A 22,152-nucleotide genomic window follows, 5' to 3' on the forward strand; every position below is an offset into this window, starting at 1 on the left:
TTTGTTTGTTGTAACGCTTTTCGCCCTAAGTGGGATGGGTATGCCCAGACGTGGGTCCCGTGCTCACTACGCCACTGGAGTCAAGCTATCCTGGCTGATGACAGCTGATAGCCAGAAACCGGTCCTAGGATGCTTGATTCCGGTCCAGGGAAGACATGGCTTGGCAGTTCGGGCTGGACTGTTCCCATGAGGCACAGGGTCAAGACTGATTTGCATATGGCCATGTCTGAACTGGGGTGGCGTAGTGGGCAAAAGAATGATGGATTTAACCCAGATCTCTTGACTGGGGGAGAATGTCTGCATTGTCAGCATTCCGTCCATCATTTGTTTGTTGTAATGAATATTTAATGCATCAGCAGCATAAAGAGGATCAAAAACTCTTCAGTACCTTATATGGTGGCATTTCCCGACCAGTTCTCAACAGATGTGGCCAAAGTATAAACTCCATAGCAGTCATCAAAGTCAGTCCAGTGATCACCGTAGCTATCTTTGGCTGACAAGATCGCCAGATGTGACTGGAGATTTTGCTATTCTTAGTCCTCATTCCAAAGGGCACAATTGCAGAAGCCGAAATGTCAGAGGGAAGGAAAACAAGCATCACTAGCCAACAGTAACGCTGCCTGGGATATGTATCGAACAACATCAACTAGCTGAATCTGTGTACTTATGCAAGATGGAGAGACAGTGTAGAGTATGGTTTCAAATAGATGTGCAGGAAACATTTTGTGTATACCATTGAATGGGAAAGCTCTTATTGCATTGCACCTCTGTCATGCCTTTTTACAGCATTTTGCTAGCTACGAGCTCCGTCTAATCCGTTCATGTGTCACATCCAAAGGCAACTGCCAAAATCAAGATTAGGAAATGAAGCACCAACCCTACCACCAGAAGTGTTAAGAGTATCAACAAACAAAACTGAGACCACAATACACATACCAAGTCATCTAGTGCAGAAGCTCTTCTCACTCTAGGACCCAGGAGGCAAGTTAGAGAGTTTAATTCAATTCTCATTTCTGTCCTTAAATGTTCCACACCAGTTGGACGCAGAATTTTACACTATATGAAGGCTTAGAATCATATCTACAGATTAAAAAAAAATTACATCAAACAAGTGGATGTTAGATATCCTTTTCTTTGTCTGCGCCTGGGAATTAATTAGAATCCACTTCTGAAGGGAATAAGACATCAGCTGAAAGAGTAGGAGTGGTAGCTAATCATGTTGATGAAGGGTGGTATTGAAATGTGGCATGGAAGTCAAAGGAACAAAGGTTGTATTCAAAATGGCATGGATTCTGGTTAAAACTAAAAATCCGGTGATATGAGGTCCAATTTGGATTCATACCACATCAACAACTGTCTCAAACATTGTCCTTTAGAAAGGTGGGCCCCTATGAGATTTATTTTATACTGTTAGTTGAACTTTATTATATTTTGATTTAGCTGTGTTGTCTCTGGCACTTTATAAGAAATGCTCACATACACACTAAGTGTTTTTGAAGGATTTTTGCACCAGCAACAAAAAGTGGTGCCCTTGGAACTCAATGGATTTTTACTAGGCGTGTGAGTACCCTAGTTACAAGATAAACATCTGCTTTGTTAATCTTTTTGACAGCCTGCAGGCATGTAGGAGAAAGATGAGGAGAGCGTGAAATATATATATATATTTTTTTATATAAAGGAAGTGTTCTTGCATTTATGTGCAAGGTGACTTTCAGGACCAATCCTAGATCCAAACCTGAAGTAGAGAAAGAATTGCATATCCACCAAGTGATTCTTGGGGGGGCGCTAGAGAGCGCGCGGCCAATATGGCTGTGCCTGAGTGAAGCTCCCGAGCAACGGAGCCGTTCTCCTTTGGTTCTCCTGCCCGGAGTGTGCTGCGGGGCTGCCAGGACTGCCTATTCCTGCCCGTGGGGCCCCGGCGCCCGGTGAGACGAACAGTAGCAGCGGGGGCGGCCTCAGCCTGCGTTCCGCCCCCTTGGGGACCTGACCGGTGAGCAGTGCGGAGAGCGCTGGAAGCGGCGTTCGGCCGCGAACATCACCCCACGCCGCGGCCTGCCACGAGGCAGCTGGGCCGCGTGTCGAGGAGCGGACCGTCCGCGGGAGGACTGAGGACCCGCGAGGGGCTTCCCTGGGGTGACGGTGCACCTGACACCTGCTGAATCGCCTGCGCTGTGCTGACGACCACATACGCTGTGATCCTGTCAGTCCCAGCACCCCAAGACAGCAGGAGCCTGCGGGGTGGGCGGTGGTGGAGGACATGGCGGCCGGAGGCACTGGAGGCGGACATGAAGCCTGCGCCGCCCAGGGGCCCGGTGAGTGACCTGGTGTGGAGGGCCCCTCTCTGGGAGTGAGGCTGTGGACGGGCCCCTGGTGAGCGCCCGACTGCTGCCCCTTGGAGGCGAAGCGGATCACTGTGGTGGCGGAGGCGACCCTGGCGGCCGCGCTGTGGCCCTACTGCTCGCGCCGATAGGCCGGGATCAGGGTGAGGCACCCAGGGGACTGACCGCTTGCCTGCTGCTGGACGCGGGGGAGTGGCTGCTGCGGACCCGACGGAGTGCGGCCTGGCGGACCTTGGCTACTGGTTGCCCACAGCTCGCGGCGCACCTCCCCCGCCGGCGGCGCTGCCCTGCGCCCTGACACCCCTGGCGTTGGCCCGACTCATGGCGGTGGGACTGGACCCCCTTCGTTAACAGCGTCTGGTAGTAATTGGAGCCCCGATCGGCCTCGTGCACCACTGAGCCCTCTGAATGCCATCGGCGCAGCAGCTGGCCATGGGGCGGCTTCGGAACAAGCAGGCTGAGACCAGACTGAGGGCGGACGGCCCTGACGCGACGCCGGGGCGCCCTGTTGTGACCGTGGCGCCGCCTGCATCGACCCTGGAGGCCAAAATGGACGCCATGCTGGCAGCGGTCGACCGGCTGAGCAACACGCTGGAACAAACCCGCACCTCACTGGAGTCCCGAATCGACAATGTCACGGTTGACTTCACCCTGCTCCACGCCGACCATCGCAGGCTGGCGGACACCGTTGCCGGTCACAACCAGGCGCTACAGGACGTGCAGCCGATAGTGCACAATCACTCTGCCACCCTGCAGGACCTGATCGACCGCGTTAACACCCTTGAGGACCGTGCGGAGGATGCGGAGGGCCGCTCTCGGCGCCAGAACATACGAGTCGTGGGCCTGGTGGAGGGCGAGGAAGGGCGGCGACCTGAGCAGTTTGTTGAGGACTGGTTGCGGGACATCCTGCTCCAGGAGTGCTCTCCCCGCAGTTCGTGGTGGAAAGGGCGCACAGAGTGCCGATGCGGAAGCCTGTCCCTGGAGCCCGGCCGCGTCCTTTCCTGTTTCGCCTCCTCAACTACCGGGACCGGGACATGATCCTCCGGGAAACGCGGAAGATGGGTGCCCTTACAATAGGGGGTGGCCCGGTGATGCTGTTCCCGGACTACACTGCGACTGTTCAGAAGCGGAGGAGCAACTACCTGGAGGTGAAACGCCGGCTCCGTGAGCTGCACATCCAATACTCGCTGCTGTTCCCCTCGCGCCTCCGGGTGGTCACGAAAGATGAGACACGATTTTTCGATGCCCAGTCCGATGTTTGGGACTGGCTGGAGGAAACGGGCCAACATGGTGGCCCCCGGCCCGCGGACGCGGGGCCTGTGGTGCGTAGGGAGAAGAGGCTGAGACGGCGGAGACAGAGGGACCGACGTGGTGGGATGGGGCCGAGTCCCCCGGCTGCGCCGAGTCCGGAGAGGATGCGTGTGGAGCGGCTGGAGGCTCTGGAGGCGGTGGCCACTCTGGGGTCTGTGAGCAGCCAGGGGGACGTGGCGGCTCGCATTCACAGTGACACTGAGACTGACCTGTCCTCCTCCCCGTCCATCCTGATTCCGGAAGACCAGGTGTTGCCAGAGGTGACCCCCCAGACAGCCGACCTTCTGGGGTGAACTCTTGTTTGATTGCACTGTGTCCACTGCAGGTACCCCGGGGTGTCGGGTGGGTTGCTCCGAACTACTCTTGGGGGGGGGGGGGGGGGAAGAGCTTTCTGCCTCTGTTGTCCCCTGGACTGTGACTTTTGGGGCCCTGTATGCTTCCATGAGTGAGCAGGTTGGGGTGCTGCGGGGGTCGCGGGGCTGGAGGGGCAGCGCGGGTCCCCTTGCACATGGGCCGGGGGCTGGGGTTTCGGGCTTGTTCTGGTTGCGGGGGAGCGGGGTGATGGCGATCTCCACACACACTCCTTTGGGGAGAGGTTGGGCGATTGGCAGCCCTACAGGCACACGAGGCCCTGACGGGGGTAACATGGGGCTCTTGCAGGCCAGGACCAACGGTATTGCTCTTTAGCCCCTCGTAAACCCCTCTCTGATCTGGTAGTTCACTGGCGATTGAGCCTTACATGTTTGGACGAATGCCCGGTTCTGGGGTTCGCCCCTGCGGTTATGGAGTTCCTTTTGTTCATATTATCTTTACTTTTGCCTCTTTACATTCTGCAGTTCTCTCACACACCATGTTCTTGCAGCAGGCGATCTGGGTAGCGGTCCTCCTGGTCTTCCCCCCCCCCGGCCGGCCCGCCCGCTTCGGCCTAGTGTTGTCCGCGCTCTACACCGATGGCTGACACTGCAATAGTCACTTGGAACATTAGGGGCATGCACACACCGGCCCGCCGATATTCTGTTTTTGCCTATCTCCAGAGGCACAAGATAGGGGTGGCCCTTCTCCAAGAGACGCACATGACACGGCCGGAACTGGACAGGCTGCGCGCCCGATGGAGGGGACAGCTTTTCGGGACCACATATTCCGCGCATGCTCGGGGTACACTGGTTTGGGTACGGGCAGGCACACCCTTCACATGCTCCGAGATGGTGCTTGACCCTGACGGTCGATACACCCTGGTGCGGGGGCGGCTCAATGGGCACCCTGTGCTCCTGGGATCAATCTACGCCCCGAACGTTGACCAACCGTCGTTCCTTGATCGCCTCTCAGTGGCCTTGACCCCGTATGTGGGTCTTCCCTGGTTGCTAGGTGGGGACTTTAATGCCGTGCTGGACACGAGCCTTGATAGATCCTACCCGCCACTCCGTAGCACACAGGCAGTCTCGAACGCGAGGAACCTTACTGATTGGCTGTCACGGTGGGCCCTTCATGACGTCTGGCGCACCTTATATCCAACTGACCGGCTCTATTCATATTATTCTGCGGTATATGATCTTCTCGTCCGCTTCGACAGGGTTGTGAGCTCTCCGTCGCTGGACCCTTTGATAATCCAGGCGGATTACCTGGGCCGGACTCATTCTGACCACAATCCTCTTAGACTGCGTCTCTGCTGGGACCCGGGGAGACCCCCCCCCCATCCCCACTTGGCGCTTGCAACCGGCTGCTCTTGAGGACGCGGAGTTCCGGGCCTCGCTCGGCACAGCGGTCGAACAGTTCTTTGACCTCAATGAGGGCACGGCGGAGAGCACGTTGACAGAGTGGGACGCGCACAAGGCGGCCATGCGGGGACACTGTCTGGGGGCGACAGGGAATATCCGTAAGCAACTTATGTTGCTACTCACCGCTCTGGAAACTCGGCTACTGGCATGCGAACGTCATGGCGAAGGTGGTGGGCATGACTCGACCAGGCTGGCCCGGCTTCGGGCACGCCATGCTGAGCTGTTGGAGAGGTTGCGCTGCCACAACTACGCTGCCCATTCGGCACGGGTCCACGCCACATCGGACAGGGCGGGGCGATTGCTGGTCTGGCTGATCCGACAGGAATCGGGCTATGCGCCAATAGCCTCCATCCGCGGGTTGGACGGCACGCTGGTGCACACGCAGCGGGAGATCCACCAGATACTCACGGCACACTACAAAGACCTGTACACCTCAGTGGGGCGACGGCAGGCACAGAATCTTGATCTGTTCCTGGGGGCCGCCAGCCTCCCCACAATTCCAGATGCCCACCAGGAAACACTGGAGGGTCCCCTCACTCTGGAGGAGATAGGGGACGCGGTGGCCTCACTGGCCTCTGGCATGGCGCCAGGGCCGGATGGTCTCCCGGCAGAATACTACAAAGCATATCGGGAGTCTCTGGTGCCCCGTCTGCACGCGTTATATCTCACAGCCCTTGAGGAGGCCGCCCTGCCCGCCTCCATGAGGGAGGCCTACCTGATCTCTTTCCCCAAGCCGGGGCGTGATCCTACTAATCTAGGGTCCTATCGCCCCCTTGCCCTCCTCAACACCGATTACAAGATCCTGGCCAAGGTCCTAGCGGAGCGGCTGGCCCCCACTGTGCCTGTACTGGTGCACAGGGACCAGAATGGGTTTGTGCCGAAGCGCAGCACTTCGCTTAATCTCCGCCGGTTCTTCCGTGTTGCCGCACACGGTGCACAGCATTGGCCACGGGCGGGCTGTCTAGTGTTAGACCTCGAAAAAGCCTTTGATTGCCTGGAGTGGGGCTATCTGGTGGCAACACTATCGCATTACGGACTAGGCCTTGGGTTTCTGCAAATGGCGGCGCTCCTCTACAAGAACCCTGTGGTCTGGGTGAGAACTGGCCCGTATATTTCCGAGGTCATCTCGGTTGGCCGAGGTACCAGGCAGGGGTGCCCCCTCTCACCCCTCCTTTTTGCGCTTGCCATAGAGCCCTTGGCGGCCACCCTGCGGAGGGTATTGACGGACGGCATTCCAATGGGCGACACCACCCACCAGGTCTCCTTATACGCGGACGACCTCTTGATCTTCGTGCGGGACGTGGCGAATATTTCAGGGGACCTTGAGCGGGTTCTCACGGAGTTTGCAACGCTTTCCGGGTTACGGGTGAACGCAGCCAAATCGTGTCTCTACCCGTTCCGTGATGATGCTCTGGATCCCCGGTTTCAGCTGGGGGGTGTGTCTGTCCGGTGGCAGCCGGACACCTTCCGTTACCTGGGCATCCAGGTGTATCGGCGACCCGCTGACTTGGTGGAGGGTAACTTGGGCAGGGCGGTGACGGCGATCAGGGCCCAGATGCGTTTCTGGGGCACCCTCCCCCTTGCGGTCACGGACCGCATTGCACTGGTCAACTGGAGGAACCGGCACAACACCTCATGATGCAGTACCTCCACGTCATGGGACGGGGCAGTCACATGATTCGCTGGTTCGCGGCCTCCTTGCGCACGCAGGTGGCGACGGACCGGTCTCCGTTGCGGGGTAAATGGGAAGTGGATCTGGACCGCCCCATGACCGACAAGGAATGGAGGGATACGCTACGGGGGCCCACACGGGTCCCCAGGAACCTGCGGTTTCGCCAAATCCAGTACTTCATACTGCACAGAGCATATCTCACTCCCGACTCCATCAATCGCTATTTCCACCGGGCGGACGCTGAATGCCCACGCTGCAAGGCTCTGGATGCTGGACTGGTGCACATGTTATGGAGCTGTCCAGCGCTCGACTCATACTGGCGGACGGTGCATGGGGCGTTACGTACTTGCGCCGGTCCGCTGGCGCGGCGGGACTGGCCGGCCTGTCTGTTGCACTTGTTTCGTAGAACTCCCCCCACGAAGGTTGCCTGTCGTTTCCTCGACCTGGGCCTGATTGTGGCGAAGCGGTTAATTACTAAGCGCTGGAAGGCGGCTGAACCCCCCCGGGCGCAGGCGTGGCGGAGTTCCCTGCTAGTGTGGGCGAGGGCGGAGGGTACGGCTCTCTTGCGGGAGGAAACATTAGGCCTCAGACGCACACCCATAGCGAATCAATGGGACGTACACTTGCAGGCCCTGGTGCAGCTGGATGGGGATGCCCTGGGACTCTGTGGGACACATACTGCGGAGCCACTTCCTGGTGGGGAGGGGAACAGAGGTGAGACTGGGAGACCCACTCTGGGGATTGGCGGGGAGGTCTTAGCCGAACCGGGCGGATGTGCGGACAATGACAATTGCCTTTAATAGAACGATATGTCACGGGGGATGGGGGGCCGGGCCCGGGGGGGGGTTGGACTGTGGGGAGGTATCTTGAGGGTCGTGTGGTCAAAGATCGAACCTGCTGCTGTTGTTCTGTTGGGCTTCTGTTGTTTAACCTGTTTTTTTTTTTTTTCCCCTTTTTGTTGTTCCATGAATCTGTTTCAATGCGGGCGGTGGCCCTGACACTTATCAGTTTGCATTACTCCACACATCGTAGTGGCGATAGATCCTGTGGTTCACCGCATTCACAATTGGCGGAGACTCCTCCGAGTACCAGACTCATTGCCTGTGAGATGTTACATTTATGATTTATGCTATGTCTATATTAACAAAATGCTAATAAACAGATTTCATAATTAATCCACCAAGTGATTCTTCAGGCATTCTTCTCCAATCCTGCCACACCGGCTGAACGGTTGCTTCTGTCTTTGGACATCAAATGTTGCCTAAAGTTTCACCAAACTAGAACAGCGTTCAGCTCATCAGATCAACTTTTTTTGTGGCACTTTTTCACAGTCAAAAAGTTCAACCCCATGGAAGGATAAATTTCAACATCTAAAACCTACTGTCACGCGAATTGACATTTTGAACAGGTTACAAGCTCACTCTCCATGCGCAGTATCGCATTAGCTGCTCTAACCTGTGCCTTAGTTCCTCTTGTGGAAGTCTGCTGAGCAGTAACCTTGAGAATCATCCCTGCATTTATGAAACACTACTGCCTCCACATGCAGGCCAGGAGAGGTTACTTGTAAATGCAGTTAGTCAGCATTGAGTTTGTTGATAAATTAAAATGTTGGCCTCCCTCCTCTTTCAGTTACTCATATTACACTAATTCTATGAAATTTGAGCTATGGTAACACCGACCAGTAGTGGAATTAATTTTATATTCACCTAATTGAAACTTGTTTAATAACATGTTCACATCAGTGTGATTAATCAAACACGTAAATTTGCCCTTATAAATGCTCATTACTGCTGGTTATCAAGTTACCACATACCCCTAGTCTGTTGATTAGTAACTAAGCAAGCATGTGAATCTGACAGATGCCAATGCTGAAGAGTGTGCTTACAGGTAAGTAACTTTTCTTGCCCTAACAAATATTGTGGTTCTTCTTTTTTGTAAAGTTTCTCAGTTAGTTTGATAAATTTATATTTCCAAACTCCCACCCTCAGATTTTCTCTACCCCACATAAGGCCCTCTAACAGTTCAGACATTTTTTTCCCCTTACCTGACTCTATCTTGTTGTACTCTTCCCTATTTGGCAGAGAACTCTTGTGTCAGTAGGCAGATTGATGATCTTTTGGTGAGCTCATTTGGTTTTACAGTAATCCTCAGATGTCCCAGTCAGATTTGCATCCTACCCATGCCCAGGAAGGACATGCTGGCTATTTAGATCCACTTTCCCAATAGCTCTCCAAAAGAAAAACTGTATTCATGAATAGAGGTAGAAAATCATGACGTTGAGATTGATCCTTCCCACTTCTTATTCGTAGCTTCGGTCTTCTCTGTTGTCATTGTGTCCTTGACCTCACCAGCCCAGTTGACAACCTCCAAAGAAGAGTACCGATTTTCACTTTTAAGCACAAGTTTCCTTCTAAATCTTTGCTAACTGTTTAATACGTTATTGTAAACCTTTCATTATTCATTAGTTCCTTTTGGTGACCAGATGTTGCTAAGTATAAAGTAAAGCACCCAGAAACGTTCGTCAGTTTCATCTCTGCTCTCCTTTGACTAATTTAATGTACTTTTTGCACAAGACCTCAAGTTCTTACATCTACCTTCCAAGGCCAGATAAAAAGGCTAACTTTTCTTTTTGTTTAGGAGCCAGTGAACTCATTTCAGACTGGATTTTGAATAATCCCATGGCCAGTCCCTTGAACTAGCTATTTATTTACCAAGTTCTGGAAGCAAGACTACGTGGTCTACTGCTAATGTTATGCTTATAGCACTCGGTGAAGTGCTCTTTTTTACTTTGACGTAATATAGGAGGAAGTACTCTCCTGGTAGTTTATCGTGATCCGGTGAAGGGTTAGAGTGCAATCCTTATCTCCATAGTAGATGGAGACTGTGGTATCCGAGAAAAGAATCCTAGATTGGTCCCTGGTATCATCAATTTTCAGATTACTACACCATTTTGCTCAAGACATAGTGTACCTATCTACCTCATTTGGCCTCAAGTTTTCATTAGCAAGTGTTTGCTTGCTCTTTACACATGTCCCAACCTCTGTTTTACAAGACAAACTAGTTTGTGCTGTGTAAATGAAGCCTTCATTTTTGACAATACTCCAGCCTTGTTTTTAGCTGTTCACTGGAGAATAAACTGTACCAATACCTCTAGTCAAGTATGAGATGTTCATTATGATGAACCTTTCTAGCAGCTTCAGAAGTAAAAAAAAATATATATAATAACAAACTGGGTTAATTATATCTTAAAAGAAAATGCCAGGAGAAAGTGTACTTCTACAGTGAAAAGTCAATAACCTAGCTAGTCTTTAGCTTAAAAAAATTCGGATTTCTTTACCTCTCACTTTCACTTCTCAGATTAACATATTGCTCTCTGAAGACCCAAATGCCCCTCTTTATATTGAAAAAGAAACAATTGATGGACGGAATGCTGGACAATGAAAACATTCACCCCCAGTCACAAGGATCTGGGTTAAATCCATCATTCTTTTGCTCACCACCCCAGTTTGGACCCAGCCATATGCAAATCAGTCTTGACCCTGTTCCTTGTGGGAACAGTCCAGCCTGAACTGCCAAGCCAGGTCCTCCCTGGACAGGAAACAAGCATCCTGGGACCGGTTTCAGGGCATCAGTCATCAACAGCCAGGATAGCTTGAATCCAGTGGTGTGGTGAGCACTGGGCCCCCTTCTGGGCATACCCTTTCCACTTAGGGCAACATATGCAAAAGAAACAATTGATGGACGGAATGCTGCACAATGCAAACATTCACCCCCAGCCACAAGGATCTGGGCCATCATTCTTTCGCTCACCCCCCCCCCCCCCCCAGTTTGGACTGGCTATCAAACCTGCCAGATGGGAGTGGGTATGCCGTTGAGGTGGGTGTAGGTCTATCCTCTGCCATGTATTTGACATTACGTTGTTTATAATTTCTTCAACAGAAGCGGCCATTGAATGACACTAGCAGAATGTATCTGCGAAAGTTTTGAGTCTAAAGGAATATCACTGGTTCATTCTTCTTTCAAATCCTGCCGTACAAAGAGGTTTTTTATGTCCCCTGGCATATATTCTTTCGTGTTGTGGGATCTCCACCCTCAATGGGATCCCAGCATTATTATTCTTGTGACGTTAGCAAACCCTCCCCGTGATAACAGTAATACCTCTACACATCAAAAACTGAATTTTCACCAAGAGCTTGCATAACTGTTATTTGTACCCAATTCAGTGTGCCTCCTGATGGCCTGGCAACTAATGTGAAGCACATCTTTCACCTACAAGTCTTTGAGCAGGATCGCCGCCCTCTGAGCTATATTATGAACTTCTATTTGGAAGTTCGCATGAAAAGTTTATGAACTTCGGGCATGGTCTGTCTCAGAACTGTGTACATTTTCCACAGACCTTTGTGGCTCAACCCTCTTACTTTCCAAAATTCCTAGAGTCAAGCACTTCTCTCATGTATTCCTTTTTCCTGAATGCAGCTACTGCTGTGGAAACAATATGCTGTCTGGTTGCTAAGAGTATGCTCTACATTAACTGGCAACAGATGGAAGATTAAAGGAACGTCATGCACGTTTACAGTGCCTGAGGCGCTCCTGTTCTTTGTAACCAGCTTTTCTAAACACCCCATCAGTTCTAAGGCAGCAGCATCTTTTCACTGGTGGCACCCACATGGAAAGTCTGCAATCATTCTGGAAGCACCACTTTCCCAAGACAAAAAGCAAAGCAAATGGATGGGTAGCCTTTCTTTCCTCATATGCTCCCTTGAATTCTGGTTTTGGCCTTTGCTCTCAAACTTTGCATTTGGTTCAAATCAGCTGAAAGTGTGAAGGGCACAAACACAAGTATGGGACAGGGGCTCAGTCTTTTAATCCCACATTCTGATGCTTCACATTAGCCACGCCTTCTGACCTCAGGGCTATTTAACGCATGGGTGTGTTCTGTGTAACGATTCTTGACCAGGTGTCTCAAGAACTGTCGGCCACTTAAACCGAGCCAAGAGGGAGGAATCCAAACCCCTCCAAAGAAGCTTTAAGATTTTTTCTTGATGCCTAAACGATTGGAAGCCAGTAAATCAATAGATTCTGGCTCAGCTCTAAGCGCCAGCACCGACTTTTGGCATGTGCGAGCTGGGCCCAGGCTGCTAATCTTCAAAGGGGCGCACATAGCTGTGTGTAGAAAGATCATGCAAACAGCAGTGCCCCTCTCATTAGGCTCCTGTGAATGTGTAAAGTACTTTTAATCCATTTGAACAAGCTCCATGCCCTGCTTTATCACTCAGTCAGCCTTCTTGGTTTCCCTTCTATCTCCCTCTCAACACCAACCCCCACCCGAGCAAGCAGTGCTTAAAAAAAAAAAAGTGGCAGGGCTCTTGTCACGAGGCCACTGCAGCTTGCACCACACATTGCGCTGCCAATGTTTGTAACAACACAACTGCTAACCATCACGCTTCTACAAGTGTGAAAATTCGGCCTTTTCCAGGCCCAAAGCTGTAAGAATGGCTTGGGTGGCAGGTAATATTATTTTTAACTTGGTGTCATCTCTAATTTAGCCAGACAGTGCCACCTTGTGGCAGACGGTCACAAGCGCCGTGTTGACAATTAAGTGCCAGTGCCGAGCACCAGAAACCACCAGCTCAAGTTAAGCACTATTAACAAGCTTCTTAGCATCAGGTGAGTCATGGGGTGGGGTGGGGTGTGAAGGCGTGCTTGTTCAAAGGCCAGTCACTGCTGTCTTTAGCCAGCGACTGAGCTGTGAACTAAAAAGGACCCCCCTGCTGCCTTATTTTATTCATTAACAGCCGCAACAGCGCCACATATCTTTCTGGCCAGGGCACTATTCAATGAGAGCCATAACGTGAGCTGAGCCATTTTATTGAGAATGGTGGGCGTAGTAGACACCTCACGGTTTACGAATGCCTTCCATGACAACACCAATCCTATTCTAAAATTAATGTAGAACTGGCTGAACAAGGAACCACAATGAGAAATGGCTTCCAAGTGAAACAAGAAAGTAACAGTGCGCTCGCTGCTTTGTACAGGTGCTCCCACCTGGACTGCGGATGAAGAGGTCAGACAGGTGTGCACAGATGCACCCACGCGTGTTTTTGCCATGATCAACCAGCCCAGGCAGTGCTCTTTTCTTGAAAGCCAATCGAGAGGGGAGGTATGTAACATGCTCCTTCAGCTAGACACGAACAGCACAGACAGCATGTACTGGGGGGGAGGGTCCATGCGTGTTCTTGTCCTCCATCATCCAGTCCAGGCAGTGCTCTTCTCTTGGAGGCCAATAGAGAGGGGAGGCATGTGACATGTTCCTTCAGCTAAGTACGAACATCACAGACAACGTGCACTGGGGGACCCATGCCTGTGCTAGTTCTCCATCCTCCATCACCCAGCCCAGGCAAGGCTCTTCTCTTGGAAGAGCGCTGTGGTGAAAACCCTGGAAGTCGTCAGATGATCCTGAAGTGCTTGGACGCTTCCATCACTTCCAATAATAAATGAGGTTCTCATAGAGGGCGATGCAGAGGACCCTTTGTTTCTGCAACTGAACAACCAGGGAATGCTCCAGCGAATCTGATCAAAACAAGACCTGGGCAACCGCAATATACATGCGAATAAAAGGCTATCAATTTGCTGCTTTTCTGATTATTGCCACAATCGCTTCAACTATGAAGTGCTGTCTGTCTTTCCACGCCAATCTAATGGCCCTCAAAATGCTCCAAACTGCCCCAAGCCTCCCCAGATCCTATGCTCTGTCAAAGTGCTGAGCAAGGAAACAGAGCCTAAATGAAAGAAGTTAATTTCCTAAGAGCACACAATTTGGTCAAGCAAGGAAGCCAGGGCTGATTGAGCTTCCTGATTTCACACTGGGCAATTCAACTACTAGGTAGTTATCGGACTCTACCATTTTATATCAAAGGTTCATCCTTTGTCTTTAGTTCTTTGAGAACCTGTGGAGTGATTGTCAAATAGCTCAAAATGTGTTTTCAAACTCCTGGACGTTATACTAACACTCTGTTTTGTCAGGAAGATAGACTTTCATGTGAGAAGCCTTTTGATGAGGTGCCTTACTGCTGCACTGTGTTTGAGGACTCCATGCCACATCCAGTCACCAACAGAGGTGAATGAGCAACGGAAGGCATGAACCAAGCTTTGACCGAATACCTAGTTCTGGCTCAGTCCAAGGTCCTCTTAGAACGTTGTGCAAAAAAAATGCCGAGCCATTATGTGGCTTCTGCCGTTCACCCTCTTACCTCAGTGACCAGGAACCTCCCTCCCGCCACTCCTTTATCAGAGGAGATGCCGCGCACTGTTTATTTTGCAGATGGGCCAATAGTGAAGCCCCCGGAGAGTGCTGTGGGGCTCAGGGAGGGAAGCTATGCTAATGTTTCTTCTCAAAACTCTCAGAGCACTCTGCCGAGGCTTGTAGGCAAACTCATCTGAAATGTAATCCCCACCCAGGGGATAGTGGAAATATAACAAGCATTGGCATAGCCAATAGGTCTCGCTTTTAGGACCTTATAACTGTTTAGTTATCCAGCACACTATACTTGGTGCAACAACATCAAGTGTTGCATGGGTAAACACTTATAAGGTCCCAAAGGCGAGACCTATTGGCTATGCCAATGCTTGTTATTGTTAAATGGGTGCGATTGAAATGGCTGAGGCTCAGGGGCGGGGCGTGCAAAAAGTTTCATATCCGTTGTTTATTTCAAATATGCTCGAGAAAACTGTAATACACTTCAGAACTTAATTGAAAGAGAAACTCGCGCAACTAATCTCTGCGAAGTGCGGCTGGAAATAATAAAATATTTCTCCCTGCAGGAGAGCTCGATAAAATTGTATTTCCGCCATCCAGCCTCAAGTTTCAGGCCGCCATTACCATCATAACAAGCCTCTGAACCAACTGGCGTGGACATGCAACATTGACTGGCTGATGGGCGCATAATTCCTTTATCTCCATCTAGAAAAAAAGACAAGAACTCTGGGGAAGAAAGGGCCGTAGTTTTTCCACATTCCTCTTCGTCCTGCTTAATAACAAGCCCAGTGTATAATCAGTCTGCTGATGGTTTCGATTTTGATGTCGAGCCAGGAATCATAAAAAAAAAAAATCTGGAGCTTGAAATTAAACTGAATTAAGACGCCCTTTTTGTCAGAGAGATATTGATAACATTAGAATGGGAAAAATTTTACGCTGTGCGCCCTTATAGCGATCTTGCGGCGATTTGAGTGTAAAAGTATTTATCTTGTGTCAGATGGGGCTGAAAAGGCACAGAGGGGTGCACGTTACGTGCACGCGCCTTCTATAGATCTAAACAGGCGTGCGGTGACATGTAAAGCTTACATCAACAAGCTCCCCGTTCCAATTATAATACAAACATATGTTTATACAGGCAGGAAACGCTACACCGGGTTATCGAGAAAAGATAAACGAGTGAGTGACGAGGCACAGTTATATTTACATATTCGAAGTTAAACCTAGCTGAAATAATGCACTTGTGGCCGATTTGTAAAAAGTGGAACCGGCGAGCAAATTGCACTTTTTGCTGTTTCCTGCCCTCGGACTATCAACGTTGTTTCCATTTTCAGACAAGTACTCACAGTTTTAAAAGTGCCCATCTAAGTCACTCCAGCCCATATGAATTCAGAGGAAATGGTCGTACGCTTGACAGAAGAGTGCCCCTGTAATTAAATATTTATTATTTCTTTACGTGTGTCGATTTTAGTTTTACAGACCGGCAGGGCACAAGTCCTAAACAAGCATTACACGGCACCCCACTATCCAAATATGCCAGATTGCGGCATGCGCACTTTGTCTTTAAATATCTGAAGCTAAAGCACGAGTGCCAGGATTGCTTCAAAAGTAAGAAAAAAGAAAATGTGCATTTTTTCTATTTCTTTACTTTTGAAGTAATCCCAGCACTCGTGCTTTAGCTTCAGATGTTTCAAGCTAAAGCACGGGTACAGCAATTGAAACGAAAGTAAACGAATAGGGAAAAAATGGCGGACAGACGCTTTTTTTTCTTTTATTTATTTACTTTTGTTGTAATGGCGGCACCCGCGCAGGTGCCCCATTGTAAGGAAAGTAAGTAAACAGGGAAGAAAAATACAGCATGTTATCAGTTGTCCCATTTCCACTTTGCTATCCCTAGATGGAGAGGCGGTGGTTTAGCGCTTAGAGCTGCCGACTTGAGACCTGGGGTCCAGTGTTCGAGCCTCGGCATGGCTCAACATTTGTTAAGAAAAAGTCATAACAAAACATTGCAATCGCAGCTGCAAACGTTTCAAGTCTGTCTTGCCTCAAGCTCGAAAAAAATATTACGTGCCTGGAAAAACACAAACTGAAACGCTTCTGCTCACGTGCTTGCCTTGAAGTAAAAAAGCACAAGCGCGCACGGCAGCAGAGGAAGGGGGCCAGCAAGGCACGATAATTCATAACATATGGCGCCAGCTGCTTGCTCCCGCAAGTGAATTGCCAGACTTGCATGCGTTGCCATTGGAAGCAATGCAACGCATGCACGTTTTTGCCGGGAAAGCTGTGCTGATTGCTAAAGGTCTCTATCCTACGCACCGCATGCGCGCTGCGTAGGCGAGACCTAAAAATGCCTGCACAGCGTGAAAATCTGTGGCAGCTGCATGGGCTGACCAGACCTTTGCTTTGTTAATGCCTGTAATTCTCTTCACTGAAGGTGTCAAGCCTCTCATGGCCTCGTTCTCTTGGTTAAGTCTGGAGAAGCAGGTTCTAGGATATTAAAACAGAGATCCCTGTCCATCTGTAATGAAGCAAGTATTTTGTTTTAGAAAATCTTTTTCAACTTGTAATAAGTGTATTTATTTATGACATTCTGCAATGGTCACATGTCCGCTTTAAGGAGGTGTTTTATTTCTAGTGCTCTGTGCTACATCTGCTCAAGGGCAGTAAGATCCTCAAGCTCTTGTAGTTTAGTTTGCCCCGAATTAGAGTTTGGTTACCTCCACACTCCAGGTTATTCATCAGTCGTTTGCTGTGCGATAGAGGTTTGCACCCTAACTGATCTAGAATGGCTGTTCGGGTGTTGAGGGAGGACTGCAGCTCTGGTACACCTTAAAGAGCATTAGCAGGAGTTCTTGGCTCCTAGTACTCTATTTTGTCTCTGCATAAGGCCGGAGGGAGCTCTGCAGTCCTTTCACTGCTTGCCTTTTGTCAATGCTTGGGAGAGGAGTTGGCCTAATGGCTAGGGAGCTCGACCTCGGACCTGGGGAGCTGGGTTCGAGTCTCTGTAATGTCGCTGAACATCGTGTGATTCTGGGCAAATCACTTAATCTCCCCTTACCTAGCAAAAAATGTGTGTCCTCATGTAACGTAACTGGTGCTATGTAAAGCGCTCTGATACCCGATTGGATTCGGGTCAAGTTTGCGCTATATAAAACTCTGCAAAAAAAAAATGCTCTTAAGCTTGGGAAATCTGAGAGCAGAATCACCGGGTAACATTTGGACCCGGATGGGAAACTGTGGTGGACATTTGAAGCCCTGGGGAGAGTTGAGCCATATCTCTTGGGTTTATGAGAATCAAGAGTACTTGTTGAGGGTCTGGGTATTGAGACCAGTGTAGTGAAGGTTTGGGCAAGAGTGGGTTCACTGTGGGTGATTCTGTGGCCTAGGAGACCAGATGAAGGACTCTTGGGTATTGGTGAGCATTCACTAGATGAGTGTAGGTTCTGGGCCAAGATGAAGCACGGGAAAACTGGGGTCCGGATAGATTGTCTGCTCTTGTATTTCTCCTTCTTGTATAGTAATCCATTGCCTCTTTTATTTCAGTTATCCTGCGGTGTGTGAGTTTTTGCAAAGTAATAATCTATTGTCTGTGATCCGAGCACACGAGGCTCAGGATGCAGGGTAAGTCACTGCACCAAATCCCATCGTATTCTCCCGCAGACTCTTTCCCTGAATATTGCTAATGTCTTTTCCTGTCTCCTGCCACAGGTATCGAATGTACAGGAAAAGTCAGACAACAGGCTTCCCTTCACTTATTACAATTTTCTCTGCTCCTAATTACCTTGATGTCTATAATAACAAAGGTAAGGCAGGTGCAGGCTGCTCACCTCCCCTAAATGGGTGCCAATCTTCTTAAAGCGTTTTGATTTCTACTCACCCTTGTTTGTTTACTGATCAGATATCCCACTTTGTTATAAAATGAAAAAACACTGAATAATACAAAATATGACTTGTTCTGCACCTATTATGACTTGCCTACGATTTGATCAGCCCTCCTCTGACCCAGGCTTCGAGCATGTCCTTTCCACACTACTTCTCTTGCATTTTAACATAAATACTTTATTTCTAAATCATTTAGGATAGGCCTGAGTGGCATTTTTACATTCACTGGATATGCCTTGTAGCCTTTTGTGCTTGCTGTCCGTATTCAGGAAAAAATATCCAGCATACTTTGCCAAGACAAAAAGCAGAACGATCTAAAATGGAAATAATGTCTGATAGTAGCACAAAGGCTTTAAATAACACTTAAGAATTATTAGCAGACAGATTAGTTTTGTTAATTAAAGCTTGCATAGCGCACAATCTGCAAGTATGGTGGCATATCATAGTCTTTGAAACACCTAGAATGTGTATGCACATCAGCAGCTCAAACTTGTTACCTAAAGGGGAGACCAGACCAGTCCAGTCAAATCTCCGTTAACTGGTCACCTCACCCTATTTGTCCTTTTTATTTTCCAAAGGTAATCTTCTGCAAGTCACTTGTGGTCATCATTCCCTTTCTCCGTGTCTTAACCCCTAAATAGACTGGCTTCAGAAGCTATAATCGTCTTAAGTTCCACGTTTTTATTTTTAACTTTTTAGCATTTTTTTCACCACCCCTACAGATGCTTGGTATAGTCTTAAATTGTATGTTTTCACATCCTATTTTCCTTTTGTCCAGAAAAAGCCGAGAGGACTGAGGAGTTCTCTACTATGTGATATTTCATGGTTCATGTGCCTGAATTATTCCTAGTCGTCGTTATGAGAATCCTTGGTACAATGTAGAATCAGCATGGTCAAAATGCATACATTTAATCTAGTACCGTGCACTGATTTTCCACATCGTTATATGACCCATACGAGAGCCAGTGATATGGACAATGTGATTCACTCCCTTTACAGGTTTCTAAAGCTCAGATTTTTCTACAGCAAATCTGATGCAAAACTTTCCTCCAGTACTGTTTGAAGGTATATATCCTCAGAAAAGCTACTGTGAAAAAATAGTGTACAGCTTCTGCTACATATCGTCTTTCAATCTCTGAATTGTTTTTATACTCGCCACTCCCAGATTCAGGGCTAGGGGGCCCCCTGTCCATGTCTTGGGTATGGGTCTATCAGAAAACTACTCTGCATTACCCAAAAGCCATCCATTCAACCCGTGCACTTGTTTGGTCATATGTATGTTCTATTTATATGGCACAAACTTAGACAACAGCTGCAGCGCACGGAACAGGATTAACGTCAAGGTAACCGTCAATAATGGATTGGTGGGGAAGTAGGGTTCTTTGAGGCATAGAACATTGTATTTGTAGTTTGCACCGGATGATTTTCCTCATGACGGCTGCATTTTTAAAACCTTTTCTTTAAAAAAAAAAAACCTTAATCGACGGAGTGGGATGGTCGGTTTTCACCTCGTAAAGATGCTCATTCATGTACTTAAAAATCAGTGTACAGTTCACCTACGCCTTTATCCACCAAAGCGCCAAGAAAAAGAAACCTTTTGTTGTGTAAATTGGAGCTGATAGCTGTACCTCACACAGCTTACAAGGAACTTCTGCTTAGAGAGAGTCTGCCGGGCCCAGCTGTAAGTACTGCTGCAGCATCTTTAAAGCTAACAAAATTGCCACCAACGTCAATCTTGTGTAAGGTCATTTTATCTTCCAGTAACTCTTCCATCTACTAAAACACACTCATTATCGCTGATAATTATTTCAAGTAGAATTCCTTTGCGAAGAACAAATGCCTATCCACAACGTTATATTGATAAAATCTTTCTTGACCACACAGCTGCCAAGGACCACCTTCTGAGCAATAAAAACAGCATCAACTATTGTTTCATTTTGCGAGGGACAGGGCTGATCAGGCCTCTCTACGCCAGTGTCGTCCATGATTGAATAGCATCACCACTTCATTGTGAGCATGAAAATATTAATGATCAACAGATGAGGAATACTACATTTATTATTAGGATCCGACATTTATTATTAGGATCCAACAGTCAAATTGGCCACAGGAGAGATCACCTAGAAGAAACTGTGGCACCTTTATTGTCTTGCTTCACAAATGCCCCCTAGGGCATTTTTATGCCCCTGGTACCCTCCTGTCTCCCTGGGGCTACATAACATAAAGAGTAGCCTGCACTGACCACCACCTCCCTAGGGCTAAATAAATCAAAATGGAGAGGGTCAGTGCGGGCCCCTGGGACTACCGCCTCCCCAGGGCCAAATAAAAAAATTTTAGTTGAAGGAGGAGGGCCTCCCCGGGGGGCTGGCTCATGCCCAACAAAGGAGGGGGCCGGCAGCCCTATCCTGGAGCCAGTTATGGCCCTGGGGTCCGCTACCCCCAGGGCCAACTCCTGCTATTTCCTGGGCTGCCCACCCCAGGACATAGCTGTTCCCTTTTACTTGGCGAGAGCTGTAACACCTCCCTCCAAGCAAAAGCAAACCCCCTGCTTCCAGCAAGCGGGACCTGTCAAACCACTCTCACTTGCTGAAAACAGAGGTTTCTGTGCAGACTTGCAGGCAGGGAACGAGATAAAACTATTGCTCTTGCACGGAGGGAGCTGCAGTTCCAGCAGCTCCCTGAGTTCAAGAGCAATGCCGGATCCTGCAGGATGCAGGGAGCCGTCTGGGACTGCGGAGGCCCTGATGCTCTCCCCCCTCCCCCCCCCCCCCATGGTCCCATAGCACACTGGGTGCCATGGGTGGGACCGGGGCTCCCGGGTAGACATGACAAGGGCCCCAGGGGATGGTGTTCCCGGGGCCGAAATGGACCCAAGGAGGGGGCTGCGATGAAGACTCCGTCCCCCATTGGGTAATGGCCGGGCCTCGGGGAATGGGGGTTCCCGGGGCTTTTCCGGCCCTGATGCACATTTCACAAAAATTATACCTCAACAGTAAGCACTTACACATATAAACATAGCAGGTGTCCTTGTTGATGCTCAACTTCTGTAAACGACATCTGATCCTAACTCCTGGGCTTGGCAAAGCAAGTGTGTTTTTTCTGCAATTCCATATTGAAAAATCATCCAATATCCTTTGTCGATGCATATGAATTGACCTATTGGAGCGCAATCTGTATGTGACTGTGCTGAATGGGTACTATCTTGTTCTCTCCTGGTGAGAGCAGAGTCCATGGTTCTCCCTTTAAATCACTAGGAGCATGCAAATGTGGAAATCACTTGGATGCTCCCCTGTTTGGCCCTGCCCACCTTAGTTGTAGCCAAAGGGTTTCCTGCCTTTTGCCATGATGATTGACAGCTTAACAAGCGTGAGGAGTTCTTGGTTCAGAGGAATATGAGGACAGAGTTCTTGATTCAGAGGAATATGAGGACATCTCCACCAAGCAAAGAAACACTTACTTCATATAGTTAAGAAGAAGGACCTTTGTTTGGTGGAGAGTTACCATTTTGTAGACTTGTTGTCCTCTCTGTAGGTGGACTCAAGTTCTCACATATTTCTGGATAGCGACGCACCAGGAACAATCACATTGCCAAAACTCACACAAGGTCACTTGTGAAATTTCCTTGTGCTCTATTACGCAGCTGTAGTGTAGAATACACACTGGACATTTACACAAGTAGGTAGCACTTAGTAATTAACCAGTAGAAAGAACTTCGCTTGGGTAGATATTTTGTGCAAAACTGTGGACTCTTGTTTGGATAAAAGGGCAGATGTGGTTCCTTTGTGGCAGAGTCACTCACACAGCTACTGACACACCCACAAAGCCACTTAGACACCCACTCAGGCACTCAACACTCACTGAGAGACCTCTTCAGACACACACACATCTACCCACAGACCCATACAGCCACTCTCACATCCA

The 22,152-nt window shown here is 49.3% G+C and overlaps 1 protein-coding gene across 2 annotated transcripts in view; it reads left to right on the top strand.

Annotated features, from left to right (window-relative positions):
- PPP3CC (protein phosphatase 3 catalytic subunit gamma) overlaps positions 1-22,152 on the top strand; it is a 653,177-nt gene that overhangs the window by 362,366 nt on the left and 268,659 nt on the right. For both annotated transcript variants that reach the window (XM_085633979.1, XM_085633980.1), the window contains exons 7-8: positions 17,893-17,970; positions 18,058-18,152. In XM_085633979.1, the coding sequence (XP_085490105.1) occupies positions 17,893-17,970; positions 18,058-18,152 (173 nt within the window). The remainder of the gene's footprint in view (positions 1-17,892; positions 17,971-18,057; positions 18,153-22,152) is intronic.

The sequence above is a fragment of the Triturus cristatus genome, chromosome 11 (assembly GCF_964204655.1).
Source record: "Triturus cristatus chromosome 11, aTriCri1.1, whole genome shotgun sequence".
NCBI classification, from domain to species: Eukaryota; Metazoa; Chordata; class Amphibia; order Caudata; family Salamandridae; genus Triturus; species Triturus cristatus.